Source organism: Misgurnus anguillicaudatus, chromosome 13, assembly GCF_027580225.2.
Source record: "Misgurnus anguillicaudatus chromosome 13, ASM2758022v2, whole genome shotgun sequence".
Taxonomy (NCBI): domain Eukaryota; kingdom Metazoa; phylum Chordata; class Actinopteri; order Cypriniformes; family Cobitidae; genus Misgurnus; species Misgurnus anguillicaudatus.
Genome location: NC_073349.2, coordinates 5,003,771 through 5,015,924, shown reverse-complemented (window position 1 = coordinate 5,015,924; position 12,154 = coordinate 5,003,771). Strand labels below are relative to the sequence as shown.

Genomic DNA, 12,154 nt, shown 5'->3' with positions numbered 1-12,154 from the left:
TGTGACAGGTGTGTTCAGTAAGCCAGAAATGCAAAGATGCTGCACAATAATGCTGTATTTATTTTACCATGATGACGATTTGAGTGTTTGCGCTAAAACTTTGGCTTACATGAGCTTTACGGTTAACGATTGAACGTAAGCTTTACGATTAAAGATTCAACATGAGCTTTATGATTAACGATTAACATGCGCTTTACAGTTAACGATTAACATGCGCTTTACGATTAACGATTCAACATGAGCTTTACGGTTAACGATTAACATAAGCTTTACGATTAATGATTAACATGGGCTTTACGATTAACAATTGAACATGATTTATAAAAAGTAACTAGGGATGTCAATTTATGCAATTTCCCATATTCGATGAGTGTTTAAATTAACAATCAATTGATCGAATAATCGTTAACTGTAATAAGCAGCCATGACATAAGTGTGCGTAAAACGCTGGCTTACTCGCGCGAATTTAAAGTTTTTGTTTTGTCTGAATTACATGCTAGTGGGATTGTAAAATGAGTCAATGTAGTTGGTGTTTTGATAAAAATCATCAATTTAATCTCGTAATAAAAATATAATGACTAACTTAACAGACACAGTATAACTCTGCCTCATATGAGCACTTTGCAGAGTCGCATTAAAGTCCGTGCGTCCATGACGAAATAAAAGTTTTATTATCGAGTGTTATTTTTTAGTTGTTTACCTCATTTTCCGAATCGTTTATACACTGTTTCTTGTAATTATATTCAAGAAGCACACGAAGGGCACTTTTCCCGTCATCACCTCAGCTTAGACCTCCGGTGTACTTTCAGCAAAGATGCTTATATTATAAAAATTTCAACCTTCCATTAGAAAACCTGCAACAGTGTTTAGCGTGTAGTGCCTCAGCCAGTCAATAATGATGATCAATGATAAATGTCTTTTACAGTTTACATTTTAGTTTCTTGCCAGAATTTAAGAATACATTTTAATCTGTTCATTAAAAACGTCTTCTGGTCTCCTTCCCTGTGTATAGCAGCGTTGCTATGCTAATCTTGCAGGCTTTCCTGAAAGAGGGTCTTTGCTTTCAGTATCCTAACCGTATTTGCTTTTTCTGTATCGTCCGATCAGATCCACTGCGGATGACATTTTGTTGCGTTAGCCGCCAGTTTTGTCTCGCATGAGGTTAAAAAGCCCAGGTGTGTGTTTGGCATCGTGCATCATTGTGGTCATGGCTAGTTTAACTTCTGCGCGCTTGTTTCACTTTTCCCCCGGCCATATGTGCTTTTCGCCGCACACACTTGCTTGCCTTTTTGAAAATCATTAAGTTTTATCGATTTAATGCTTATCGACAATTAATCGAAGATCGATGAACATCCCTAAAAGTAACCCATCTAATGGGCTAGTGATTTGACAACGTTACGCGCCACAGCTGATTTTTACCCACATTTTGCAGGTGTTAATTTCAATCCCTGATTGTCAGTCTTGCCTCTTGATAGTAGTGAAAATGAAAAGTCAAATCATAAATTGCTTTTTATTTATAAATTTGCCACAGGGTGCACAACATAAAATAGTGCAAAGTAATAAAATAAACCATTCAGCAGTATAATAATATAAATGGTCATTGGTGACACAGTGCATTCAGCTCTTTTTTGGTAGAAACACCAACCGATATACTGAGGTCTGGCCGAGTGTTCGCTCCAGCTTTGGTCCCGACATTGAGCCAGTCCTGGTGGTAAAGTGTTATTAGTGAGATTACTAACATGATTCAGTATTACATGTGTGAGTCTCTTCAGTAGTGCAGTAGTGTGGTCATAAAAATCATACGGTCAGGATGCAGCATGTTGGGTGTCGACATTGAGGTGTTTCACTGGATGTTGAAACCGAGCTCTGGGGTTTTCTGTGTTAGTAACACACATGAGCACCGTGCTGTTGTTTTATTAAACATTGAGTCATACTGTATAACCATGGTCAGCGTGTAGTGACTGGAATCAGCACATATTGTTTCACTAAACATCTGACTTTCACATGGTGTAAGGGTTTGGGTTTGGATGAAGAACAGCACTGATTTCATCTCCTGAGGGTCTTCTTAAGATGACATCATAGATGACATCATACGTTCACACATGCTAACACGGATCAATGGCATCAGATTGATGCTTTTTTTCAGCAAACTTTCATTGAATGGCTTCAGAATTGCTGTAGACCGATGATTGCCACCGGATGTGTGTTTTATCACACCAAATTATAACAAAGATCCCTATCATAGTTAAACGTTCCTCCTTGCTGTACAGCTTTAAATTTTCTTCAAAGAATTATACTAACAATAAAAATGTGCGTCTGACTCTTTAGAGTAAAGGTTTTCATGACAGAGACTCTTTCATTGCTGGATTCTGTGTGCCATTCATAGTGAAGGGAATCCTTGTGAGGCATAAGCAAACCCTTATAAAGCTCTATGCTAGTTAGCAATATGAGAGAGAGAGAGAGAGAAGTCACAAACAAATCTCTATGGAGAAATGTCAGCTGTTCTTCGGCTGGGCTTGAAATTCTTGAGCTCACATTCTTCACAACTGGTGAGCCTGCCGTTCTTTTTTTCTTTGTTTCTTTTCGTTCCATTTTATCTTTTTCTGGTTTTCGTTCTGTCATTTCTCTTGTTCTAGTTTTCTTTTTTTTGGTTGTAAAACAATGCTGGATCTGTTTCAGGCACTGGACAGTAGGTAGGGTGGGCGGTTTCATGTTATTCACACCAGATCTCAGTCCACAGACGGTCTGTAACTCTCTCTCTTTCTTCTGTTCTCTTACAGAGAGCTCATCGTACGGCCAGGATTTAAGCCCCGCCGTTCCCGAGCAGTTCACCGGTCTGCTTCACGGTTCTTCACCGGTGGTCGACTGTCGGGAGGGAGCTTTCAAACTGCCTGCTTCTGGAGAGAAGACCTGCGAGGTTTCCGACACATCCACGAGCTCTGCCCCTCTCCACCATCCCACCCCGTCGGTCACCATGGAAACCGTTCTTCAGGACACAGACCCTAAAGCAATCTACGCCACCGTTCACAAAGACCGTCGGGATTCGCCGAGCCGCAACCCGTCCGTCCGCGATTCTCCGTCGACGAGGAAGAAGGCTCCTCCGGGTGATCTCAAGCTGGCTCGAAGCCTTTCGAAGTCCGACTCTGACCTGCTGGTGTCGTCACCTGGCGATGAAGAGACAGGATTGGGTGGACGAAGTGAGTCTGTGTCCGACTGCAGCATCACTAAGAGAAGACTGGAAAAGTCACCTTCTTTTACTTCAGAATGGGATGAGGTAAGATCGCCCCCTTGTGTCCTGGATGTATCGTTCTTTATATCAAATACATAGCAAATGGGAAACAGGAATAAATCAAAATATGAATTATCTAAACTTACACTTAACTTGCAGTTTTAAATGGATAAAAACTCACTTAACAAAAAGTGAATTGTATAGTTTTTGTATTTTTAAGCATTTAATACAGCATACAGGTTTTGATTTTAGTGCATCACTTAAAGTTAATTTGGCAACGCTTTACAATAAGGTTGTATTTGTTAACATTAGTTAAAGGCGAGGTGCCAAATTAGTCGGGCCGAGTACCAAAACACCTGTAGCAAATCAGCAGTAAGGGGCGTGCCTACTAACCGACATCGTTGCCTGGGTTGCGTATGTATGGGGCGGGTCTATCAAAAGAAGGCCCAGATTATATTGCGGTAGGAGCGTGTTTGTTTAGGTGATTTAAAATGTCAACATTGGCTTTCAGAGATCATGCACCCCGCCTTTAATGCGTTAGCTAACATGAACTAACAATGAAAACATTTAACATTGGAAACATTTATTAATCTCACTTCATGTTAGTTTGAACATTTACTAATAAATATTTAAAATGAAAAGTTATAGCATTAATTAATGCACCATGAACTAACATGAACAATTGTTTTGGCATTAAGAAAGATTAATGAATGATTATAAATTATATTGATCAATTTTAGTTCATGTGGGTTGCATTTACCAATGTTAACAAATACAATCTTATTGTAAAGTCTTAGCGTTAATATGAATCTAAAGAGTTGAATGTTATTTTTCAAGCTGTTCTGAACGGCTCAGATAGTCATCAGTATCTGGCGTTTGTTGAGATTATTATGTTTATAAAATAATAAATGATGACCTTTTCAGGCATTTATCTTTTCGTAGAAACAAAATGTGTTGTGTATTCAGAAACTGTAAATGCTGAAACAGTGCTTTTTCAGTTTGAGCTTATATCATCCGTCAGTTTTCAACTGATTTTTACATATTTTTTAACAGTGTACTATATAATAATATCTTGACATGGGTGTTAAAATGACATCCAGTGCTGTAGCTTTAGCTTGAATCTGAAGATCTTGAAACAGGATACAGGTGTAGGGTTTCTCTCAGGTAATGGAGACAGATCTGTATTGTGCAGGTGAATGTGTTGCTGCTTGTTTCAGCTTTATTTTAGCGTAAGATTCGTTATACTCGTCTGTGGTTGATGGTTGTTTGCTTTTTTGTCTTTACATTTCTGAAGTATAATGAAGAAATCTATAATAAAACCATAAGGGTAACACATCATGTCTGTTCTGCGTTGGGTTGCCAACTGTCTGTACAGGATCTCCTGCATCCTGTTTTTTGACTGCTATGCTGATCTAACTAGTGACTGATATAACAGGCTTGTTTGACTTCATGTGGTGCCACAAGAACCGAGAGGCAGATGACATCAAAATCCAGCGAGAGCGGTTTGAGAAATCATACAGAGGAGACTGCTATCAAAATGTTCTCGATGACTTTGATGTCATCCACCTGTCAGTTCTTGCGCTGCCGCATGGATTAGATTGAACGAGCAGCAACAGTGCTGATCAAGACACTTGAGAATGATCACAAACACCTGTCATCCAATCACAGACCCCTTCAAGTACAATCAATATACGTTAAAGTTTACTTTGTGTAGTGTGTTATTTAGCAGTTTATGCATGCTTTGCTAGGACATTCCCTCACTTCTGATTCACAGCCTGTATGTGTATTTTAATTGGTTGTTAAAGTATTTGATGTTGTCAAACTACAGTTTACAGTAGGGATGCTCCGATCAGGATTTTTTTTTGCACCCGATACTGATTACCGATTTGTTGTCATCGTGATCGACCGAAACTGATTTTTCAAGCTGATATTTGAGCTCTTTGATGACTGTAACTGTTAACATTTTTTTCTAGTAATACCACAGATGTTGCCTTTGTTATATTACTTGTAGTAATTGGGTATATTATTGTGTTAATAGAGAATCAAATAAATAAGCACAACAAATATTTCTTCTGCAAAGATATATTTAATATCTCTTTAATAGACTTAAAAGTAATGAAAATTACACACTTCACAGTCTTTACTGTATGAATTTAATATACACGCATTTGTATGAAGTATAACAGTTCTTCAGTCAAAAGCAGAGAGTTATTTTATTGAGAGATGAATTAGGTTACTGCAGCTTTAAGACATTAGAGAGATCGCTCTGTTCACGTGCACTGATGACTGATCTGTGTGTGCGCGCGCAGTGGCTGTGCGCAGACAAGAGCAGCTGTGAGGAAAATGAAAGTTTAAAGGAACAGTTTGTAAGAAATTTATATCAATTAATCATAAAATTACCCTGATATGTCACTAGACATTAAGAAATCATTTTCATTTCAAATACTTATATCACTGACAACAGTGGTCCGGCCAGGATATTGTCATTTAAAAAGTGGAGTTGCAGCCCTCAACTGATGTTTATGTTGTCATTTTGTGTGTTGGCTACCAGTTGTGTGATTGCAGTACCAGTTTTGGCCACAAGTTTTGTGATTGCAGTACCAGTTTTGGCTACAATCCTACATACTGTCCTTTAAATGCTCAAAACTTTAAAACGCATGCAAAAATACACTTTTGGCATGCGGATGCAATTATCCACGATAGATATGTGACCCGTCACGGAAACCAGTGACACAAGTCGGCAGCACAACTTTCGAGATAATGGGCATGAACGGTTTTTTTTCAAAATTTGTGATATTCGTTTTATTGCGGAATCTGTTAGTTGAGATCACGAAGAAGCCTCTCCATGTTTGAGAGAGCAGTTTTTGTATATTTAAAAGCGTACATTTTGCGGTTGAAATCGGCTTGTTTTTCCGGAGATTCTAGCGTGTAGCGGGTGGTGCGTCATTGTCTGTGTATATTTATATACTGGATAAGCGGGTGTTTTTGCCCCCGCCCCCAAAGGGAACAGCGTGGCTCCTTAATGGGGATAGTTCATTAATGACTTACCCTTATGTCGTTCTAAACTCTGAAGACCTCCGTTCATCTTCGGAGCACAGTTTAAGATGTTTTAATGTTAGATTTAGTCCGAGAGCTTTCTGTCTCCTCCTCCATTGAAAATCTATGTACAGTTTCTCTTTCGTTTCTGTTGTGAACCGTGTAAAGTCATGTGACTGTAGTGACGCGCAGGGTTCTAGATTAACTTTTTTGTTCACCAGCCAATGTGGCTGGTAATTTTCTAAAGTTACCAGCCAATCAGCATTTCCACTAGCTAAATTTTTTCCGGTGAAAAAGAGAAATTATGAGTGCCACTGAAGGCATTTGATAATTTTATTAACATTGTTGGTATGAAAAACACACATAAAGTGAGGCTTCTCCCAGCAAGTCTCTCTTCAATACGACCTGTCTAGGCAGTTTCAATTAACGTTAGGCTCTGTGATGACTTTGGGCACTCTCATGGTCCTTTACTGCCTCAACTTCAAAAATTATTTGTTCCAACCACAAATTGTTCGTTTGTTTTTTTTCTTTCACGTACATGCATATTTTCAACATTATACAATAATAGCAACGATAAGTAACTTCTTTTTTTAAGAAACCAGTCATTTTATGACTGCTATACTAAAATAATCTCAGTCATAGTTACTGCTAGCTGTTAATGTATGTCCTAGTTAAACATTAGTAAACTAAATATTAATTTCATACATGTGTTGATTTTCTCAGCAACAATGCAATTCTATAGACATGAATTTTTCTCTCTAATGATTGAGACATGACAGGGTGTGAGGATGTAGTTTTTCTTACCTCCCTTAAACTCATCATCTCTCCTTTCTGCTTCCCACAAAACATTTCTCATGTCCACAGAAGCCAATCGAGTCAAAATAAGATTAACATTATAATTTAGATACTTACTTTAGTTTCGTCATGTTTTTAATAAGCTAACTTAATCGTGTGGCGTTGAATGCGTTTGTGCGTGTATGCGTCAGTGCGCCTGCTGCATCGCTTATTCGCTTTTACAAGCGTAAGTTGGGTAACTCTAATGCGCATAAATCCGTTTTTGCCGCTATTGTCTTTGTAAAGGAATAGACTTCTAAAATTTTAACTTGAGATTTACACCGGGGCACAAAAGTTTTAGACTGGGGCACGTGCCGCCTTCCTTGTATGTTCTTGTGGATGCGCTCTGTTAGTTTCCACAGTATCTCGCGCTGGTTTCACTGCAAACTGGGGGCAGCCAGTGGGCGTAATGAAACATCATCACGTAGCATTATGGTACAGTGTTCGTGGGAAATGTAGGAAGTACTGCCAGAGGCATAAATGTCCGAGAACAGAACATTATGTTTCATGCATGCAATGCCTTATGCATCACCAGCCAGACTGGCTAGTAAGTTTTTATTTACACCCGCCAAAATGAACTTTAACCCGCATTTGTTAATTTAGAACCCTGGTGACGCGGCTGACCTGTTCCTCGCAGTCGGATGACGTACCGCGAGAGCTCTTCAAGAAATCTTACGGAGTAGTTTAATTTCGACTCGCTCTCCCGGGACTTTGACGTTATCTGTCTGTCAGTTCTTGCAGCGCAGCATGAAGTCCAACACACACAAAAAGTCACACAGAGATCGTTGAATTCGTTATATAATTGGCTACATGTTTTGTCTACCAAAAAAGTCATTGGCTGATGGAGAAACGAGCGAGCAATGAGTTACATCCCTAAAGGACGTCATGTTTTCGACAGCGCTGTTTGGATTATCTATTATACTACCTCCCTATTTTAAATACAAACTTTGAAGGCAGGTTCATGTGTTTAACCCTCTGGGGTCCGACCATTTTGGGCCACTGTCAGAGGTTCTGACATGCTCTTACATTTGGTCTTTTTTCAGTTGCTTTAAAACATAATAATGGTAAGTGTCTCATACCACTGTGTTCAGCACAAACTGGGCTAAAATATTATATGAGCTACATGGATGTACATGTTTGTATTTTTCAGAGAAAAAGGTTTATGCGTGGTTTTTAAAAAAGCAAAATTTTTAAGTCACTGATATAAGTTCACAAAACCCATACTAAACATGTTTTAACAAGACTTTCCTTAACAGAATCTAGTAGCCTAGAGTTTTTTCTTTAAAATGATGTGAAAATCATCCTGCCTACTGATTCACATAAACCAGTATATTGATTTAGAAATTGTAAGACACTTTTTGTTTAGAGTGGCCGTATGCGAGAAGGATTGATTGACAGCTAGCAAACAAAGGCTCGCATAATGAGCTGCATAATGAGCTGCATAATGAGGCAGAAGGGAACTACAGTAAAGAATGTGAGGACAAATGTACACGTTTGTTTGAGGTTTATTAAGAAGTTAACATTATAATCAAAATATAAATGAAGGTCAGTAGGACAATTTCAGTTTATTTGGAAACGAACCCTGTTCAAAAACTGAACTTGTATAAGAAACTGATAAACAACAGAGCTGTAAACTTCATGTGGCTAATGTTACCATATAACTTTATGTCCAAAGAGTGTGAATATGTTTTTCCACTTCATAGTTTTGTACTGATGAGAGGGATGCAGACCTGTAAGAGAGTTATGAACAGCTGTCAGCATAAATTGTCCACAGAAATACCCTTACATATATAACTGATGGGTAAATGATAGCACTACATTCAGATAAACTATCATAAACTAAATTAGTATCTCAGATAAACATCTGCAATGATTAGTTATATAAAAAGCTGTTTTCAGATGACTGTTTTCAGATGCCCATCCCCTTATCGTCTAGCTTCTGTTTTAAACGCGTTTCTGTAAGCGAGTATGAACTTTAAAAACACATCGCAAATGGATGTGCGCGAGCTCACGTATCCGTGTAAACAACGCGGAGCTCATAATAAACGGTGTCGCGTGTAAAGCGCAATGTATGGAATGCGTTGCATGTAAACAATATCATATTATAGCAGATCCCCCAGTGCAGCATAACTCAAAGTTGCCATGAAGAATACGAAAGTGAATAACGGTGTCCAACACTGTACAGCATGTAACAATGAAATCCGCCATTACGTGAAAGTACGCGCCCTCGTTTGTAAACAATGCGAAAGTTTTTAAATCCGAAGCGGGCAGTCTGCTGAGGTTACGTAGGCTGAACTCCACAAGCCATAACATATTACATGATAGCAAATATAAATGAAGACAAATGACTTACAGTTTCTTCAGGAATATATCCTTCTCCATTGCTGCGTCTTCCAATGTTCTTCTTCTTAGGTAACGTTAAAGATAAACGCTTCTCTTCCTCAATGTCCAGACATAAATGAAGATATTCCTCACTTGTGTGTATAAAGTTTATAATGCAAACATGCGGTAAAGTCTTTAAATCTGATAAAACTTTACGCTTTGTTTATTATTGTTGCAACTGCTCGTCTCTTCATTACCATGTCAACAGCCTGAGGGCGTGACCGCATTAGAGATAATGAGCTCAGCCAGGAAAAACTGTACTCTCTTTAGTTCAATGCAGATTATATAAACAGAAAATATTTGTTTTTGATTATGATAAGCTTGTTTAAAAGTAGACATTTCAGGCTTTCTTTGGATATGTGTATCATGCTTGTGTGACGAGTATTCGCGGAGTTTCAACTGATTTTTGTAACGTGATTTGAGAGACAGCTGGCGGAGACAGAAATGTCTGAATGCGCACCCCGTTTATTTTCTTTATTTGACAAAAACACAAAGATCTCTTGTTATTGTGAATGTACACTAATTAAAGAGGACCCTTCAGAGTTTCAAATGATGTCAAACACGTAAGTGTTTGATTATTAATGATGGAGTATTTTAAGTTGATTCTGCTATGATAAGGAGAAAACGCGTCAAAACGCGTCCCCGCGTTTTTGGACCTCTGGGGGAACCGAACATAAATTACCGGAGTGTAATCTCATATACACATCGTAACTCATACCATGTGTTACACATCGTTGGAAAGCTTAGAAACTGCACTTTCAGAATCTGTGAATAACTCAAAATGGCCCAGATCCGACTTGTCTTCCTACTTTCCGTGACTGGTCACATATGTGTTGTATATGCTGTTTGATGGGGATGTGAAGACGCGTTGCGCTGTTGACCGGAGCGCATCCTCATAGAAAATACACATGATATCTCTGTAAAGGCAAAGAGAGAAATCCAAATCTGCACGTCGCACATGAGCAACAGGTTGTAAAAATTCTTGCACTACGTAAAAATTCTCTAATTGCAGCCGTATTTAGGAGCCCTAAGATGACAAAAGTGAACATAAAGATCGGTTCATGAGATCGGCAAATTTAGTGAGTACCGATCGAGTCGTTTAATGCCGTTATCGTCCGATACCGGTCTGCAGCCGATTAATCGGAGCGTCCCTAGCTTACAGGATCTATGTAATTTTTAGTTTGTCACACGTATCATTAACATGAATGGGATAGCGTTTTTAATAGTGCTGGGCAAAGATTAATCGCAATTAATCGCATACAAAATAAAAGCGATTTTTTTGTGTGCATAATATTAGGAGTGTGTGCTGTAATAATTTTGTATATATAAATACACACATATTCATAATTACACACAGTAAACACATATATAATGCAAAAAAAATCACTTAATCACATAATTTGTATGCGATTAATCGCGATTAATCTTTTTCCAGCACTAATTTTTAACCATTAGTGTAGGAATCACACATTTTTTAGACAGATACGCTACTGAACAAATTTTGAACCCATTGAAAGCATTTCAGAGAAGCACAGTGTTAAAAGTTGCCAAAGCATAAGAGTTAAAAATTAATATTTAATTAGGAGATTGTATTCAGAGTGACAAAGTTGGCAACCATAGTTCTGCATCTGTGTGATATGAGAGAATTTTCTGTACCAGCAGGTGTCAGTAGTTGGTGTTCATTACTCAAAACTGGAAAAGCTGTGACTGCAGTGATAAAAAACATAAACAAAGCAGCACTCGCTTACCAGTTTCACACAAATCTCACTCATCACAGATGGATTTGTAATGTCTTATAAGACACATCTTATTAAAATATTCATGTCTTAGAATAAGAGATGGAAAGAATGAGATGGCATTCGGTGCGTTACCTCTAGTCATTGGTGTTTGCTTGCTTCTGGTTTTGTTCTTGTGCACTGGTTGGGTATTCCAAACAACCAATCAGATTGATCCAACTCTCAGATGAGCGCCACCACTGCTGAATTGGCAAAATTAAAGGTGACTGTGACTTACTTTAGTGGACAGTCTGGAACACTCAAAAAAATTAAGATGCTGAAAGCTGCCTGACCGCCAACCATTGGCTAGAAAACCGATTAACATCTACCAACACCACCACTCTCAATTCTATTCAGAATATATAAAACTCCAGTTTATAATGAAGTATTGCCCTTCTGTTTGGAGTATACCTCAGGTCTGCTATCAGCTTTTGTTTTCAGGGTGGCCTGCTCACAGACACTTGGGCGTGTGTGTGTGTGTCTAATTTTTCATTCAGAGAGGAGTATTTGACTTGCATGAGGGTTCTCTGTGTGCTGTAGGGTAATGGGGGTTTAGTAAATAAAGGCTCATGGTAGCACTTATGGTCTTCAGGAGTACACAGAATGTGATGATGTAAGCACATCTTAAGAGAGGGGTGGTCCTCACAGAGAGCTGGAGGGTTTTAAATCAGTCAGTCATGTCACTTTCATCAGTGCCGGTCTCTCCATGTATTCATCTGTCTGCAGTTTCTCGAAGGCCCAATGGCTTCCACCAGATCAGTGTTTGTGAGTGTGATTTATTTTCTATGATCTTCTGACAGTGTTTTTTTAATATGAGGTCTGTAACTTCTGAACTGTGTCTTTTATATCAGAATGTATTTAAATGTATTTAAGTCTAGATTTATCTGGACAGACTTTA

The 12,154-nt window shown here is 38.5% G+C and overlaps 1 protein-coding gene across 6 annotated transcripts in view; it reads left to right on the top strand.

Moving 5' to 3' along the window:
• LOC129430297 (ankyrin repeat and SAM domain-containing protein 1A) overlaps positions 1-12,154 on the top strand; it is a 140,620-nt gene that overhangs the window by 83,121 nt on the left and 45,345 nt on the right. For all 6 annotated transcript variants that reach the window (XM_073874883.1, XM_073874886.1, XM_073874881.1 and 3 more), the window contains one exon: positions 2,781-3,274. In XM_073874883.1, the coding sequence (XP_073730984.1) occupies positions 2,781-3,274 (494 nt within the window). The remainder of the gene's footprint in view (positions 1-2,780; positions 3,275-12,154) is intronic.